The sequence below is a fragment of the Lonchura striata genome, chromosome 2 (assembly GCF_046129695.1).
Source record: "Lonchura striata isolate bLonStr1 chromosome 2, bLonStr1.mat, whole genome shotgun sequence".
Taxonomy (NCBI): Eukaryota; Metazoa; Chordata; class Aves; order Passeriformes; family Estrildidae; genus Lonchura; species Lonchura striata.
In genome coordinates, this window is record NC_134604.1 from 50,601,887 (window position 1) to 50,620,456 (window position 18,570).

General features: G+C 36.6%; 2 protein-coding genes across 2 annotated transcripts in view; one reads left to right on the top strand and one right to left on the bottom strand.

The window, feature by feature from the left end:
- PIBF1 (progesterone immunomodulatory binding factor 1) overlaps window positions 1–171 on the bottom strand; it is a 105,262-nt gene extending 105,091 nt beyond the window's left edge. Inside the window, exon 1 of the mRNA XM_021548014.2 lies at window positions 112–171. The gene's annotated coding sequence lies outside the window, so the exon portion shown is untranslated. The remainder of the gene's footprint in view (window positions 1–111) is intronic.
- The window catches only part of DIS3 (DIS3 exosome endoribonuclease and 3'-5' exoribonuclease), a 19,672-nt gene continuing 1,141 nt past the window's right edge, over window positions 40–18,570 (top strand). Inside the window, exons 1-20 of the mRNA XM_021548011.2 lie at window positions 40–279; window positions 2,442–2,599; window positions 3,319–3,512; window positions 3,621–3,694; window positions 4,719–4,886; window positions 5,778–5,942; window positions 6,880–6,993; window positions 7,083–7,220; window positions 8,263–8,409; window positions 9,130–9,246; window positions 10,050–10,151; window positions 10,729–10,793; window positions 10,888–10,972; window positions 11,556–11,683; window positions 12,138–12,224; window positions 12,875–13,031; window positions 14,590–14,804; window positions 15,905–16,073; window positions 16,448–16,606; window positions 17,014–17,136. Of these exons, the coding sequence (XP_021403686.1) occupies window positions 40–279; window positions 2,442–2,599; window positions 3,319–3,512; window positions 3,621–3,694; window positions 4,719–4,886; window positions 5,778–5,942; window positions 6,880–6,993; window positions 7,083–7,220; window positions 8,263–8,409; window positions 9,130–9,246; window positions 10,050–10,151; window positions 10,729–10,793; window positions 10,888–10,972; window positions 11,556–11,683; window positions 12,138–12,224; window positions 12,875–13,031; window positions 14,590–14,804; window positions 15,905–16,073; window positions 16,448–16,606; window positions 17,014–17,136 (2,805 nt within the window). The remainder of the gene's footprint in view (window positions 280–2,441; window positions 2,600–3,318; window positions 3,513–3,620; window positions 3,695–4,718; window positions 4,887–5,777; window positions 5,943–6,879; window positions 6,994–7,082; window positions 7,221–8,262; window positions 8,410–9,129; window positions 9,247–10,049; window positions 10,152–10,728; window positions 10,794–10,887; window positions 10,973–11,555; window positions 11,684–12,137; window positions 12,225–12,874; window positions 13,032–14,589; window positions 14,805–15,904; window positions 16,074–16,447; window positions 16,607–17,013; window positions 17,137–18,570) is intronic.

The window sequence follows — 18,570 nt, forward strand, 5'->3', positions numbered from 1 at the left end:
CGCGCCCTTCCCGCGCCGCTCGCCGCGGCCCCGCGCGCCATGCTGACCTCGCGGACGTTCGTGAAGCGCACGCGGGCGGGCGCGGTGGTGAAGGTGGTGCGCGAGCATTACCTGCGCGACGACATCGCCTGCGGCGCCGCCGCGTGCCGCCTCTGCCCCCGCGCCGCGCCCGGCGCCGGGAGCGCGCCCGGGCTGGAGGCGCGGCCCGGCGGCCCCGGCAGCAGCCTGTGCCCCGGGCCGCACTTCCTCCTGCCCGACACCAACCTGCTCCTGCACCAGGTGAGCGCCGCGGCAGGCACGGAAGGAAGGCGGGCCTCAGCGCTGGGGGACGCCCGCCGCTGCCTCTGGGCCCGGGCGGGCTCCATGCGGAGGCTCCAGCCTTCCCGGCCCGTACTTGTTGATCCCTGTGGGTGCAGGTTCCCGTGTGGGTTCCGGCGTCGCGCTGGAGGGGCGCGTATGGCAGCGCTCTGCGGGCCTGGTTCCTCCCGTGTGTCCTGTGGCTGCTTGGTCCTTGTCTGGGTCTTTCTTTCTGCTTTGTCTGGCCTTGTTGTTCTCTGCTAGCTCCTGAGGAGAAGGCTGCAGCATCAGCGAACCTGGCCTGGTCTTAGACTATGTCCCAGTTTTATTGGGGGGGGGGGGGTAGTGTGTGTGATTTTTTGCTTGTCTTGTGTTTTCTTTTTTTGTTGTTGTTTTGTTTGGTTTGGTTTTTTGTGTTTTTGTTTTTTATTGTTCTGCCTGAATTTGAGAGATAAAGAACAGTATTTATTTATTAATTTATTCATTTAGTCCGTTGTGTTCTGGTGTAAGTATGAAAATTCAAGCAGAGAAAGTTGGTGGACTGTCAGGTAGCAATTGGGATCTTCGTGTCGTCACTGCCACTGAATTTTTGAATCTTCTCTGGTTGCTGAATTTTTCTGAATGCCTTTTCTGCTTTTCAGGGTGTAGCTTTAGGTTCTTTATGCTGTGATATTGATTTATTTCAATGATTAGAAGGTGTGAAGTCATTCCATGCGCAGCTGTGGAAGCACGGGAGCAACTTCACTCTGCAGCTCATCAATAGCTGTGCAGAGGATTGAGGCTGAGCAGGGCAGAAAGTGGACTTTGAGGCTGGCAGGCATTCCCAAGCTTGATGTTTAAGTTTTTCCTTTAATTGTTTTTGAATACCTGTGTAGAAGGTAGAACAGCCCTGTGCACACATTGCAGATTGCAACTAATTCAGGAATTCTAACATGGAGTACTCTGGAAAGGGGAACAACACTTGTGTGTTTTAGCAGAGATCCCAAAAGTTGTAAGGATTTTCATCTCAAAACAGCAGGTCAAGGGATGTTTTCAGCCTCTTACAAGTGAACTTCTTGGTGTCTTGTTGGTGAAATTTGTATGTGTGTCCCATAGTGTGCTCTGAGAATGTACCAGGTTGTGCCAAGGTGGACTGGAGAAGTGGGGATTAGGAAGCCTTGGTTAGGGTAGGGAAAGGTTTTGCCTAGAAACTGTAAGACTTTTGCCACAGTAAGACTTGGCCTGGTGCTTCAGCTTATGCATATAATAATGCTGGATTTCTTCTATGAATATGGCTCTAAATCTTTCAGGTCATGTAAGCATCAGGTTCACAGGAGCTTGGTCTGGTATTGCTTTTTATTCTTTTATCTGTGCACTCTAGAGCCTTACTGCTGTCTCATTTTGCAGGTGGGTTTGCACAGTTTCTTGCCGCAAGGTTAGGAAGTGATGTTCCCATCTTTTTCCCCTGACAGATTACATGGATTTCTAGTGTATATTTATTTTTCTGTCTTAATGTCAGGAGTTGGCAAAGAAAGGTGCTGAAAATTTTAACAAAATTCCTTGAAAAAGATCTTTCAAAAGTGAAGAGCAGCTTGCAGAATGTCCATTGATTTGACTCCGTGGAAATTAAAATTTCAATTTAACAGTGGGATTGTTTCTGGAGAACTTAAACCTACACATGCATAGGCACGTCAGCTGTGTAAGAGTAGTTGTGTACCATTTATGGCTTGCATTCCTCACAGAGGCAGGCAGCCTGTAAATTACAGATTTCCATTACATTGTGCATAGCTGCATTTTGTTTACTAAGGATAAATTTTATAGGAACCCATTTTATGTAAGAAAAATTTGTAGTGTACAATCGGCCTTACATTTGTCTGGAATCCTGCACACACTGGGGGCAAATTTGTTGGAAGTCACAATAAGTCTTTATCTTCACTTCAGATAACAGAGGCTGGAAAATCCTATTTGACTTTTTTTTTTCCCACAAGGAGGCAAAAGCAACTTAATACACTGTCCAGTTTCCCACTGGTGAGGGGAAAAAGGCAGAACGAGACCCACTCATTACTCCTGTTAGATTTTCATGTATTAGCCAAGGAAATATTTCAAGTCCTGTTATTGGATAGAATTAAAGAAAAATTTTGATTAATTTCCATTTTGTTCCTCAGATTGATATCCTTGAAGATCCTGTTATTAAGAATGTCATTGTGCTGCAGACAGTCCTACAAGAAGTCAGGAATCGGAGTGCACCAGTGTACAAACGAATTAGGGACTTGATTCAAAACCCAGAGAAACATTTCTATTCTTTCACCAATGAGCACCACAGGTAAGGATGGAATGGGGTATAACAAAGTTGTGCTGACATCCAGTAAAAGAAAGTGGAAGACAAAACTAGAACATGTGGACTGGAAGAAAAATTACAGTGGTGTCATAGAACTATATATTTCTAAGGAATCCTTTTGAGAAGTATGTTCCAGGAGTTTTCTGTCTATAGTTGGTATAAATCCATGTATGTTATGCAAAGAGAGATAGAATATTGAATAATTAGCACTGTTATCTTGAGTAATAAGGTACTGATTTTCTATTTTAGTGTCCCTTTTAAACATATTCCAATGCTTTATCAATATTGTCAGCTTAGTCTGTAGCAGAATTCAAAAATCCATTAAGTTGGTAACAGAACTCTCTGAGAAATGGAGATGCAATTAATTTGCCTTTATTTGTGCTCACAGTTAGTTTCAATACTGCAGTATCATAGTTCAAGGAATCTTGAATCTATAGTTCTAACAGCTTGAATGCAAATCTCTTTAATTGTCTGTGAGAAAGTTGTGTGAGAAATTAATACTTCCTTCTTATTTTCCTTTACCCATGTCTCCTGGCCCTTCAGCGGCCTAATGAGTGTTACACATTTTATAGCAATGGATACAATAGTGATACTTTTGACCTAACAGCCTTGATCCTGTTTGTCTGAAAATTTTAAGTATAGATAGATGCTGGGATTTGCTTCGGTTTGTCAAACACGCCCCTTTGTTTTTAAAATTTATGTAGAGACACGTACATAGAGCAAAAGCGGGGAGAAACTTCTAATGACCGCAATGACAGAGCCATTCGGGTAGCAGTGAAATGGTACAATGAACACTTGAAGAAAATAGAGGATGAGGAGAAGATTCAAGTTATCTTTTTAACAAATGACAGAATTAATAAAGAGAAAGCTTTGGAGGAAGGAATAACTGCTTATACATGTAAGTGAAGTATTATGTATGTGTAATTTATTGCTCAAATCAACTGAGCAGTCACTTGATACCTAAATCCCATGCATCTCTCACACATTTACGTGTGTGCTTTTGTAGGTGAGGAGTATATAAAAAGCTTGACAGCTAATCCTGAGCTTGTAGACCGTCTTGCTTGTGTATCTGATGAAGGGGTATGTTTTTATTTTCTTTTTATAAAACAAATTGATCACAAATGGGTTGTAGTATAATATTGCATACTGTATGTCAGGTACTGGCATCAGTTTAGAATACAAGGAGTTTGGACTTTATTACCATTCTGGCAATTTAACTTTTTGACAACTGAAAAGTAAAAAGGAAATATTGCAGCCATTTTCAGTTCTGCTTATATGCCTGTTAGTATGTATCTTGTAAAATGACGGTTGCTTTAGATAATTATTTTGAAGATGACAATAATAACAAACAACAAAATTAAAACAAAATATATTGCAAACCATTTAGATCTTCATTTTGTGTCTGCTGGAAAATCTTTGTTAAAGCATTTTCATTTGATTATTAGTTAAGTTGATACAAATGCAGGCTGCAGCTCAGATATGAGCTACATCCTCTTGTACTTCCTTGTGCTTTGTGTTTATCAGAATCAAGAATTATATTTCACATACAACTGATATAGCTGTACACTGACCACAAAAATAGGAAAGTTAATTTCATCAGAGTTAGTTTTGACAGGATAGAGCTCTATGCAAGAGTGGAAAAAAAGAGGGCTCAGGTATTCTCAGCAGTTAACTATAGATTATTCAGGTGTAAGTAATTGTCTGACTGCTCCAAACTATGGTCACAGTAATGTATTTTCATGTTTCCTATGGCTTACAGTACATACACTATGTGCCACACTCTTTACTATACTAATGTTTTCTTGGATAAGTATCTGTTTAGTCAATGTATCCAATCAACGTAAATTGTGCACTATGTTTTAAAGTAACTGCAGGAAAACAAGAAAAGTTCCTAGAATTGCCACATTTTAATGCTTTTGATGCTTCATTAGAAAAAGCACTGCTTAATAATAGTTTTTTATTGTTCTGCATATTCATACCTACACACAGTTACAATTAGGGAGTTTGTTAGCTTGAGTCTGTCATGTTCCACAGCTTGGTTTTGAAATTAACATGAATATAAAATACTGAAAATATCCTCTCCTGTTTTTATTTTTTTCTAAAGAAAGAAATAGAAGGTGGGAAAATAATATTCCCAGAACATATTCCTCTTAGCAAATTGCAGCAAGGAATAAAATCTGGTATTTACCTCCAAGGAACTTACAGGGCAAACAGAGAGAATTATCTTGAAGCTACAGTTTGGGTTCATGGAGATGCTGAAGAAAACAAAGAGGTGAGTTTTTATTTTACCTCCATGCAGTAAATTTCAACGAGCCTTAGGAATGACTTAAAATTTAATTATTTCATGGTGACATATGTTAAAATGGAGCATATTAGTAATATTTTACTCTTCCGGGTTTTTTTTCTGATGTTCTTGCTGATGTTTTCATATTCTATTTGTATGGATAGAGACTGTTGAAAATGCTGACTGTGCTCTTTTTGGAAAAAGAATAATGTATTTAAATTACAGTTTGATAAAGTAATTGGTAAAATATAGATTAATCTTCATTGTTAATAGTTTTTGAACTAAATTCTTAACAGTTTTTAAAATCAGTTTGAGCTACATGGTGAAAGACAAAGGAACAAATGTATGGGAGGATTTTCAGGGAAAAAATCAGTCATGAGCCCTTGTAGTGGTCTCCTGCTTTGTTTCCCCCTGCTGTTTTCCTGCCTGGTGAGGGGTAGATGAGCTGTTTCCCACCCAGCAGTTGATCCATCTATCTGCCTGCTGGATTCTCAGTTGGTGCAATTGTACAAACACTGTTTCCAAGCAGTGGCAGCTGGATGTACTTCTCTTATCTCTCTTCTATTCCTCTTTCTCAGTAGTATGTGGAATCCCCTATCCTGCAAAAATAGAATTGTCTGACTTAATTAAAAAAAAAAAAAACAAAAAAAAACCAGGGAAAACATATTTATTATAAGAGCAATTGGAATAAGATCATCTGTACTGTAAGAAACCTTGGCAGAGGGAAAAAGTGCATCACAACTATACTTTACAATGTTCTTTGAAATGTAAAGCCTGTCAAACATTTTTACTCTTCTGTTACACTGCTCTAGATTTGGGTCTTCTGTTTTCATCATAATTAATATCTGCATTTCCATTTTGTTTTCTAAAAAAATCCAGATAATTGTACAGGGCCTGAAACATTTAAACCGAGCAATTCATGAAGATGTTGTAGCTGTGGAGCTGTTGGCAAAAGATGAATGGGTGGCACCGTCATCAGTAGTCTTGCAAGATGACGGCCAGAATGAAGAGAACATCGAAAATGAAGAGGAAAAAGAAAACATTGTATGAAGGAAATAGTCTTTCTTAACTGTGGTGTTTCAAAAGAGATGAAATCTGTGGTACCCTGTGTCAAGCTTTAGATTTATATACTGTCCTTATAAAATGTGAATATGGAAATCATAAAACTTAATTGGAGTTGTACTATTGTGTTAAATACATGATGGTGGATAAAATGGATCATTTTTAATTAGTCTCTACTAGAAATGCCCACATTACTTTATTAAGTGTAATGAATCCAAGAGTTACTGAGGGTAGTCATGTAATAATGTAAATCTGTATTTACTGTTATGCAGATTAGGATTTGTTGGAGTAGGTATTGTATCCTGCTGACAGCCACTTTTTATAGGCAATACATATATTGTGAACCTATTGTAAAATATTTTTGGGTCTTGCAGTAATTCCACATAATGTGCATGCCTGCACATGCATGTATGACCTGTAAAAGAAAATAATTTCTTTAAAAATCCATTTACTATCTTTCTACTGAATTTCATAGGAATGTTTTTTAATAATTATGTGGAGAATTACTGGAGAATTTTCAGGCAGTGTAAAAGGACTCAAAAAAATTGAAATAATAGACTATAAATTAACATGGAAAATATTATTTGTTTGGGCTTTCTTAAGGGACATCCATCCTTTCAGAAAAATGAAGAACACCGGAAAAAGGCTGCAGAACACTGTCTTCTCTCACTCTTAAGTTTTTTCTCTGCTAAGTCACATGACATACTGATGTGATTTCAGTTGTGTCACATACTGAAAATATTAAAAGTCATGCAGGGAGGCACGGGAATTTCTATTTATAAAGTCATAATAGAATTTATGTCCTTATGATGAGTTACAAAATGTTGCTACTAAGTTTTAAGTAATCTACTGTACTCTAACCTCTAACTTGAGTTCAAACTCATGTTTGAGTTTGTATTTTTAACCTTTGTTCTACCAGCTGAAGACTTCCATTAACAAGGACATGCTGAGGCCTACAGGAAGAGTAGTGGGCATTATAAAACGAAATTGGCGGCCGTATTGTGGGATGCTTTCCAAGTCACAGATCAAAGAGGTGAGGAAATAATCCACTTACTCTAAATAAAGGGTTGTTTTTTCTTCTTTATTTGGAAATGAATTGTTCCTTTTTCTGGTTGTTCATAGGCAAGACGCCATTTGTTTACACCAGCTGATCGCAGAATTCCTCGCATTCGAATAGAAACCAGACAAGCAGATGCATTGGAAGGGCAAAGAATAATTGTTGCTATTGACGGTTGGCCCAGGAATTCCAGGTATCCTAATGTAAGTTTAGGCATTTTCTTCTGAACTTTTAACTACCTGATTTTTTCTGTTTCTTAGGTAAAATATTAATCTGCAACACTGGGTAACTGCAACCAGTGTTGAGATGAGGTTTACGTTTGATGAGGTGCCATTTAATGGTGCAAATTAAGGAAGTCCCTAAATGATACAATTTGCTCTTACAATCAGCTACGGGGTTATCATACTTAAAAAGCTTACTCATCCAGTTCTGCAGTGAACATATATATGCTACTTAAGGTGCTTTGTATAGATTAACCAGGGACGTTAGTCTGGGTTCTTAGAAGTGCAAATTTTTCGCTCTGATTTTGCTCATTCAGACATAACAATCACTGTTCTAGCAGAAATTTGAGAAATGCACCCAATGCATTCAAACTGGCAGTAGGGTAAAAGTAGTTAAAAGTTCAGTATAAAAACAGAGGCTGTATGAGAAACTGAGGACACAGCCTGCCATTTGTATTGAATGCTAGCTAGGTTTTGAAGTGTTTCAGTGGCTCCTGTGGGAATGCACATCTTGTATTGAAGCAGAGCACAGGTGTCTCCCACTAGTTTAGGGAAATGAAGGGAACATGGAATATATGGAAAAAGCATTAAGACAAAGAGAGCATTGCTGCAGAGAAGTGAGGAAGAAGGCAGAGTTGAAGTGGTACTAGAGTGTGAGATACATGGCACGAGGCAAACCCATAGAGAAATGAGAGTGAATTAGTTCTGCTTTTGCAGCAGTGGTTTTCCTTCCTCCGAAAATGATACCACATTTTTAAGTTTTCGAGTCTTAATTGTGAAGAATTTAGACCCATTCTAAGAAAATAGTCTGGATGGACTTGGTTCAGACTTATTGCATCAAATAAATGTTTAAAATTAAATTTCTCTTAAAGATGAGAAAGTTAACCAAATTTAAAAAGATTGCTTCTACTGTGTAGTTTAATACAAGAATACCTAAGGGTTAATGTTCTTAAATACTTACTTTTGGACAAATGGTAATGCTTGATATGTGTGTGTGTGTGTATGTACCTGTATTATTCCTCAGGGTCATTTTGTAAAGAATTTGGGAAGCGCTGGAGATAAAGAGACAGAGACAGAAGTTCTTCTGCTTGAACATGATGTTCCTCACCAGGCTTTTTCTCAGGCTGTCCTTAGTTTCCTACCGAAAATGCCATGGAGCATTACAGAAGAGGTAATGATTTGTAAATTATTGTAGTAATTACTGTGCCTTCCCCTTCAATGCAAACTCTGACATTCTAGAATATCCCAATGCACCAGAAATAGATGAGAAATGTTGTCCAGGACTGTTCTGTCTTAGTGGGAACTTTCAGCTGTATTTCCCATGGAAACAAGACCTCTTCAAGTTTTTGCATTTTTGGCTAAAACTGCATTCGTTGGGGATAAATATTGTAAGGTAAAGATGATACTGCAGGTTTTGTTAAAGAATATAAAGATAAAAGTTTTTTTGCAAAGGAGAGAGATAGCTATTTTGCAAGGATAGATACTTAAAAAGTGTGCAGTTCCTTTCAATTATCTAGACGTCTAAGCCTTAGAAAGGTAGACTTCAGAGCAGTCGTATCCAAGACAAGTCATTCAGTTGGCCATCAGTCAAAATTTTACTTGAAAAAATCTCAATTCCTCATTGTGCTAATTCTAAGATTGTGATGAAACTATGGTTGTGTTCTGACTCTCTTCCTCATTTCTACAAAACAAACAAAAAAAAAGTATTTAATCTTCTGTGTTGTTTTTTTCTATCGTTGTAGTTTCTGCACTGCCCAAAACAAAATAAACATTCTGAAAATACCTGGTTGCTGGGGAAAATCTTATGTAATGTGCCTTTTTCAAATGATCATTTTTACTTGGAAAAGGAAGGTATTCTTGAAAACAATTTCTTGGTTCTTTTAAATTTCAGGATATGAAACACAGGGAGGACTTAAGGCATCTGAATGTTTGTAGTGTTGATCCTCCTGGTTGTACAGATATTGATGATGCATTGCATTGCAGAGAAATAGGAAATGGCAATCTAGAGGTATTGTATCAATTTAATAATTTATTTACTTACTTCTTCCTTTATTTTACAAATACATGTGCAAAGTTCCAGATCTGTTACAAATAAATTAATGATGTTTGTTTGCACAGCTGCAAGATGGTAATAAAAAAGGGAGTAGATTTGCATCAGAGCAGTGTTAAAAGTGGGAATTTAGTGTCTTCTAAATTCACCCTGCTTTATCCTTATTTGGCATGAGAATTTAACATAAAATTTATTTACTGCTTTAGCTAAGTAGTATAAACAAGGATATTTACAGCTAGGATAAGGAACTATGAAAATAGAAAAAAGTAAGCTACTGCTGTAATGCCTATGGAGTTACTATTTTATTTTTAAAAAGGCAGTAAAAAGCTACAGGCTTAACACCTGCTCTCTACTGCCTTATATCTGATTCAGTCAGATTGTCTTCTTTAGAAATTAAATTGGAATTGTAATAGTAGGGTGTGCCAGACTAGAAAGTCCAGCAAACAGAAAAGCAAAGAGAAGTTTGCAGTGAGTCTTGAAGAACATGAAAGAGGTTAATTGGGCCCTCAAAGAAAATCTGCATTGGTCATGAATATAACTTTCCCCTAAGTGTATAAATGCCCTTTTTTTGAATAATTGCTGCAACTGTTCACTTTTTAAATATCAGTGTGATAGGTTTAAACTGATCTTATTGTGAAATATGGGAGCTGCTGAAAGGAACTGGGAATGGTTAAATCAGTTTGTAAAAATGTGGGAAAGTTTCTTTCACTCTGAAAACTGTTTCTCTTTCATGAGGTGCATAACATGATGCTTGTTTTTAGGTTGGTGTACATATTGCAGATGTCAGTCATTTTATTCGTCCGGGAAATGCTTTGGATGAGGAGTCAGTAAAAAGAGGAACAACAGTGTACCTGTGTGAAAAAGTAATTATTTTCTATAGCTTCTTGTGTGATTAAGTGGTTGGATATTCATTGCTTTCCTCTTTTAATTCTTGGGAGTGGAGATATTCTCTCTGAACTAAGGAGGAAAAAAAAACTAGACTAGTTTTTTCTGAAGACAATATTATTATCTGGTTTATCTGTTAAAAACCACTATCTGGACAATATCCCATTCAGCTGGTTTTGAAGCATTATTAGCATGTGGTTCTTAAAATGAAATACTGTTTTAATTTCAATCTGAATTGAAGAAGTGGCCCAGTTTTGCCTTTTCCATTGGTTTTTGTGGTTTTTGTGATTGCTAAATCTCTGAAGGGTCCTGTGATTTGCATTCATTAATGCTACAGATTTAGTCCTGGTTATTTCTTCCAGACCATGATTTCTTTTCAGAAATCACCGGTACTAAAAAGATGGTAACTAAAATTAATCCTGGAATTAATTTTCTTAACGTGACTTTTTTTTTTTTTTTTTTTGCCAAAAAAGAAAGAAATCTCCAAGCTTTTATTTTAGGAAGCTTTTATTCAGGAAGTTAAAATACTAGCTTATTTTATTCTTTACTTTGCAGAGGATTGATATGGTTCCAGAGCTACTTAGTTCCAACTTATGCTCTCTGAGATCTAATGTGGACAGGTATATGTATATGACCCACACTTTGATCCTGGCAAGAAACTACTGTGGTTTATGTAGGGATTTTAACCGATTGTCCCCTCTTTCTCTCTCACAGGCTTGCATTTTCATGCATATGGGAAATGAACCATAAGGCTGAAATTCTAAAAACCAGATTTACAAAGAGTGTTATTAATTCCAGGGTAAGTCATGTAAATATTATTATATTTCTGAAATGAAAATATGTACACTGTATTATAAAAACAATGATCAACAAACTTGATAATAAAACTTGCTTTCTGATTAATTATTTATATTTTATTAGAATTAGAAGATAGTGCTGAAATACTAAAAATAAAGAAAATGTTTGATTCTTCAGTGTTCTCATCTTTTAAGGCTGCATTGTTTATGTGTGCAGTTACTGTGTGTATGATGCATATAGGACATGGCTGGTACATACCAGCTAATCAGTTAAATTCAGTGGATTCTGTGGATGTTCAATACATTCCTGAAAATTAGACTTCCAATGTATAAAACACGTGATGAGCAAAAAAAAAAAAACCCACTGTAATTGCCTGGTATATCTTAATTTCTTACATTGATCTGTTCTCATTTGTCCATTATTCTTTGTGAATAATAGGCATTTAGGTATTGAATGTAAAATTTTGTATTATTGTGAACCAAGTTACAACAGCAAGCTACACGTTCTGCAAGACAGAAAGAACTATATTTTATTTTAGTGTTCAATTATGTATCATGATATCTGTTTTTTTTAACCTCTGCAAGGCTTCTCTTACATATGCTGAAGCACAGATGAGAATTGATTCATCAACTATGAATGATGATATTACTACCAGCCTACGTGGACTAAACAAATTAGCAAAAATTCTGAAGAAGAAAAGAATTGATAATGGGTAAGCCATGCAGTGTACCTGTTAGCTTTTCCCCCACCTTTTTTTCTGACTGTTTTTGCTGTCAAAATATATCATGGTTCTGTGTCCATTTTTCTAGTGAAAGTCTTGTGAAAGAGAAGTATTTTGCCATTTTAATTTGCATAAGAATGCTTATCGTAATTTCCCAAAATATATAAACTTGGGATATTAACTTTTTCTTCAAGATCAATCAATATGGATCTCACAGAGTCATCAAAGCACAACCAGAGAAGTGGCATTTGAAATTTTAGGAGCTTCTATGGTGTATATTTGCTTGACATTTCCAGTAAATTTGAACATTACACATTTTTATTTTTAATTTCTGCTAATTTTAAATTACAGTGTCATGGTAACCCCAGATGATATTACAGGCTTGCAGCTCAGCTGCTCTGTCTGCTTTACTGTTATTTTTTAATACCACTTAACTATGTTGCAGAGCCTTGACACTTGCGTCACCAGAAGTTCGTTTCCACATGGACAGTGAAACTCACGATCCTATCGATCTGCAGACTAAGGAGCTTAAGTATGCATTTTATTTGTTAGTTAATTCAGGGTAGGGATGGAATTAAAGGTGTGTTTAAGTAGCAACATTTAATAGTTTACAAAATTCCTGTAATAGTGCAGGACCGTCAAAGAATTAGAGGATGGTTTGACGTGGAAGTAACCTTGGAAGCCTACCTAGTTTTAATCCCCCTGCCATGGGCCCAGACACTTCCCACTAGACCACGTTGCTTAAAGCCCCACCCAGCCTGTGCTTGAATGCTTCCAGTGATAGAGCATCCACAACTTCTTTGGTCAGGCTGATTGTCAGAAAGAGAATTCCTCTATTTTACTGTAGTATTTATTTAGCAAGTCTTCAACGCTATGCTGCATATGTGAACTTTGTAGGAAGAAGTCAAGAGGTTTATATGTTGGTTTTTTCAGGCATTTTAATGAGCATTTTCCTTGATTTTAATGTTTAGAATATTTCAGTTTTATTTTTCTTTTGACTCAGTATTTGGAGCTTAATAAGCATTTTTTTTAGTCCTAAAATTGCTTGCCTACTTGTATAAATATTCAAAACTACTAGTTAATATTACATAACATTGTTAGGATGGTGGAATGTTTCTTCATTAGGCACTCAAAGTAAATGTCTAATGCTTTTCTAACAATATAAAATATTTATCTTGATAGAGAGACTAATTCCATGGTTGAAGAGTTCATGCTGCTTGCCAATATTTCTGTAGCACAAAAAATTTATGATGAGTTCCCAGAGTTTGCTTTGCTCCGGAAACATCCTGCTCCTCCCCCATCAAATTATGACATCCTTGTAAAGGCTGCAAAGTCCAAGGCAAGTTTTTACCATGATAATTAAGTGAATTAATTATGAAAAGATGTATTTTCTTTCTGGTTGGCCACTTTTCCAGGAGTAAGGGCTGGAAAGCAGTATTTTAAAAGTGTATCAGCTACACTTTGAAATCCCTGGTATTTGTAGCAGGATAGTTGTACCTCTAGGTGAAAGGAAGGTGTGCTTTTTAAAACCTTTTTTAGGTAAAGAAAACATACCACTCTCTTAAGTCTTACATTGTATCACTTGTGAGCTGACTGTTTCTCTTCACAAAGTCATACGTGATTTTTGAGATAGTTTTTGGCTTTGGATCACATACATTATTGATATACTTAAAAATTGACCAGTCACATAAATTAACATGTTTCTCTTAAAGTCAGGAAAATGTTTTTATAGTTTCCGTCTTCTCCATAGATCAGCTAGAGGTTTATTTAGCCTGAAACAAGTCTAATTTAATTAAGGAGCCTGAAGAGAAAAAGTTTCTTTTCCAGTTTCAGGAATCTTATTTGAGCTAAACTTCTAATTTTGTAGTTACTATGGTGTACATTCACATTTCCATTCCCTTCAGCTCTTCTCCCCCTTCTGTTTTTTTTCCTTAAGGTCAAGAGTGGAACTTCCAGATTCTCTCAGTGTAACATAAATAGACAAGTCTAAAACTAAAACATTTAATTTTCCACTGCTGTAAAACTGGAATAATGATAATTATTCAATTTGTGTTCTGAAAATTATTTTTAAAGTACTGTTTTATTTGGAAAGCTAAATTTCTGTGCATAGGTGAACATTCATTTAAATAAACCAAAGTGGCTTTTTTACTGCTTTTGACACAACCATCACAATTAGGTATTAATATGTTTTGTTTATACTTTTTTAATAAAAATGCAATTATCTTACCATAATGCAGGCATAATTTGATCTCTGGATCCTACTTTATTGTCAGTGCTGTATGTGATGGAAAGAGCATTCAGCTTATCATGTGATGATATTTACCTTGTGTTTCTGGAAGTTAAAAATGCATTATGTATTTTCATACTACCTGAATTTTCAGAGAGCACTGACAAACAGGGAAAAAATGTTATACACTGTACTAGTTTTACATTTTACTTTTCCAAGTATACATTATAATAATTTTGCAGAAGAAATAACCATAAAGTTTTACCTTGTGCTTGGATGAGAATCTTTGAGTGGCATAAATACATGAGGGTTTTTTTTACATTCTTTCTGATGTAATAAAGGGATAAAAGAATAAAACCAAAGGAAATAAAGCCTCGTTAATATTGGCATAAAGTATTTCTTAGTTCAGAATGGGTGTCTTTTCTGAATTCTAGGCTGACTCAGCATTTTGATTTTGCATAGCACACTAGTAATAATGAGGGAAGGACCTGTGCATGGATGGATTTTGTTTGTTTGCTTTTGTAGTAGTAACATTCCATCATGTTATAGCTGTTATACATGTGACAGTTGCTACGATTATCCTAGATATAGCTGTTACATTTCTGTTTATATTCTTAATATTTGCTAGTAATACTTGACCTTTTTTGTTTCTTTTCTTCTCTTGTTTCAGAATTTGGAAATTAAGACAGATTCAGCAAAAGCTTTAGCTGAATCATTAGACAAAGCTGAATCTCCTACATTCCCCTACTTAAATACACTGCTGCGAATTTTGACCACTCGCTGCATGATGCAAGCTGTTTATTTCTGCTCAGGAATGGATAATGATTTTCATCATTATGGTTTAGCCTCACCTATTTACACTCACTTTACCTCACCTATTAGAAGGTACTTGTATTTTACAAAAGTTTCAGAGAGGAAAAAAGTGATTTATTTGTGAAAAAATGATTATGTTGTCCATTTAAAAAAAAAAGTTTCTGTTCAGCATTAGATTTCAGTTGAAACAGCAGTGGCTTATGTGGCAATCCATCTTTATGTACACTCCCAGGTTTACTGTCCACAGCTCCTAGGGCTTAGTAACATTAAAAAAATACAATAGAAATATATCTCTAATGCATATGTCTGGCATAGAAATGCACTTTGGGGTCAGTCAGCAGTAATCGTAGCCAGAGACTGAGACAGAGTTTCCTCAGTCATTTTTGAGATTGAAACTGTTTAAATTTTGAGGAGGCTGAATTTTCCTTATGAAAACACTGGTAACTGGGGACTTGCTATTGGTATTGCTATTGGTAGCTGTTCCATGCAGTGAAATCGTACTTCTTGGAAAAGTACATTAGTTTTTTCATCTGACCAAGAAGTCACTGAGTTTTGAAGAAAAAAAAATGTTACTGTGCTCCTGAGAAACATTTCAAGTGAAATCCAATCCAATCTCTTGGATGCGGATTAAAATTCATATGCATTTCTATGGATAATTTGTAGAACTTCTAGGAGTCCAAATGGTAAATTTTAGTTCTTACCAGATGTATTAAAAAGTTTCTCACTGAAGTACCAGATGTATTAAAACGTTCCTCGCTGAAATTCTAATAAGTTACGTAACAAGAAATTCAAATGTGGTTATGCTTTGCAGATCTGTGGCATTGAGATACTATTCTACACAAAATTTGTCTAATTTAAAGGGGAAAGGGAAGAAGGATTGTCGTAATTTGCCATGGCGAAAGATCATTCTTCAGTCCAAAAACTCAACTTTATTCATTTTTCTGGCACAATGAAGAATTGATCTTAGCAAACAGTATTCTGGCTTTGCAGTACATCTTTGGTCAGGAAAGAGATGGATGCTGAATAGAGGGAGTTGATAGAACATCGTCATTATTCCAAAAACTTAAATCTGTAAGATTCACAAAAACAAACATATGTTCAGAAACCTTTTTATTAAGTTTGAAAAACTACGTCTTACTAGGTCACTGATGATTTTAACCTCATCTTTGCAGGTATGCTGATATCATAGTCCATCGGCTTTTGGCCGTGGCCATAGGAGCAGACACTACTTACCCAGACCTCACAGATAAACACAAACTGGCAGAGATGTGTAAAAATCTCAATTACCGACATAAAATGGCACAATATGCACAAAGAGCCTCTGTGGCATTCCATACACAGGTAAGTAGTTCTGAGATGTTATGTTTAACTATGAACACTGCCAGAGCAAAACCAGAGTGCAGAAATGATAAAGGCTGAGGGATGCTTCTAACAAAAAGCTTAAAACATTATTTTGCTTATTCTGAAAAATTCAGAATGGCATCTTGGGGATTCTTTTAGTTTTGTGCTTTTATAAATATGAATGCTTAATCCTACAGTAATGTTATAAATTGTTTATAAGATTTTTTAAAATCTGCTGTCAGGATATGCTGTGTAATTATCACTAAGTATAGCTGTGTACTTGAACGTTTTGTTTTTCTGAGATAGTATATTTGTGATTCAGAAGAGAATGTTCTAGTGCTTTTTTTAATTTGTGTGTTCTGTTTTTGTTACAGCTGTTCTTCAAAACCAAGGGAGTAGTAAATGAAGATGCATATATATTATTTGTAAGAAAAAATGCAATAGTTGTTCTGATTCCCAAGTATGGGTTAGAAGGAACAGTCTTCTTTGAAGAAAAAGATAAACCAACACCAAAACTGGAGTACAAAAGTGAGGTATGTTCTTACTATTATTCTTAAGGTTTGCTCTTAAACACCTTTATTTTTTGATTTGGTAAGCAAGCAGAATGACTAAATTCTATTCTAGTTGGATATAGAAGGGTAAGAGAGACTTTTCTAAATACAAGTTCATTAATCTCTAGTAGTAATGAATGCCACTATAGTCTTTGTAAGTCTAAATGAGTAGGTTCTGACAGGAATTTCTTTCTGTAATAGATAGTGCTAACATCTAGTTATGTGATTACTGCAGAAAATGCATTTATCACATACTACAACACTGAATATTCACTATAGTAATTTTTGGTTTATTTACATGTAGCAGTGCTATTTTGATACAAAGGTACTGCTTTGTACAAAAACATAAGCTGTTGCAAGTAGTATTTATACAAAATTTGAAATTTCAGGTGCCATCACTTACTGTGGAAGACACAACATTATGTATGTTTGATAAAGTTAAAGTGAACATTATGTTAGATGATTCCAACATCCAACATCAGAAAATGCGGATGGTCTTGGTGGAACCCAAGGTAAGGCACAAAATTCTTAGAACCATATTATCCTTCAGTATTGTTAAAAAAATCATCATTTGGTAAAATTGAAATTTAACTCAGAAGAAAAAACATAATTTAGCAGCAGCTTGTAATGACTGCTTCATATCCACTCTCAATAAAACTCAGGTCTGCCTTCACTGGTTGTTGAAAAAAAATAGAGCCTTCTAAATTAAACTTCTGTTCTAGGCCCATCAGGATATTTCCACTGCTGGGAATGATAATGATTTGCTGAAGGAATGTATTGAATTTCACAGTTCTGTAATTAGGTGTTCCTCTGAAAATTTGCCCAAATTTGGTAGAGTGGTCTCTTTATTATAGTGAACTACACTGTAACTGTGATGGGTGGCTCAGCTCTGTATAATTGCCAAGTGTCAATGGCAGTTCTGTCCTACAATTCCCACAATATAAAAATTCTCTCTTGATAATGTAAGAACTCTAATGTCGTAATAACTGTCTCTAGTCTCAAGACTTTTCAGTTCTAGCTTCTTTGGGCATTTTGGACACAGGGAGTTTCACCTGCTCTCACACTTTAGGCCTGATAAGTATTTGCATGACATTACAAAATGGTGCTCTTAGAATAATGTACACGTAACTTTCTTGATAAACAGATGATTGCATCAATTGAGTATACCTTACCACAGAGGAAAAAGACAAGCCAAAATAAGCAAGAGCTTCTTTGTGTTTATACAATGAAACATGATTTTTTTTTCCTTGAGAAATCATGTAAATATGTTCTGAGTCTTGAGCTGTTGTATGAGCTTGAACCATAGAATGGTTTGGGTTGCAAGGACCTTTTAATGATCATCTAGTTCCAGTTCCCCAATTCTATAGACAGGGACACCTTCCATGATATCAGGTTGCTCAAAACCCCATCCAGCCCGGCCTTGAACACCTCCAGGGATTGGAGCATCCACATCCTCTCTAGGAAACCTGTTCCAGTGCCTCACCACTCAGAATAAAGCACTTTTTCCTAAAACATAAACTAAACCTACCCTCTTTCAAGTGGAGGCAGGGGGAAGCCAGTCCCCCTTTCCCGTCACTGGATGATGTGTGCTTGTGAAAAGTGCCTTTTCAACCTTCTTGTAGGCTCTCCTTTCAGGTCCTGGAAGGCTGCTCGAGGGTCTCCCTAGAATCTCTCCTCCAGGCTGAACAACCCTCCTCTATCAGCCTTTCCTCACAGGAGAGCCGTTTTATTCAGCCCTCCGATCACTTTTCTGGCTCTCCTGTGAACTCAGTCCAAATCCTTTCTCTGCTGGGACCCCCAGAGCTGGATGCAGCACTGCAGGTGGGGTCAGAATTCCCTCCCTGTCCGTGCTGCCGACACTGCTTTGGATGCAATCCAGGATGCGTTCGGCTTTCTAGGCTGTGAGTGCCCATTGCTGGGTCATGTTTGGCCTCTCATCCACCAGC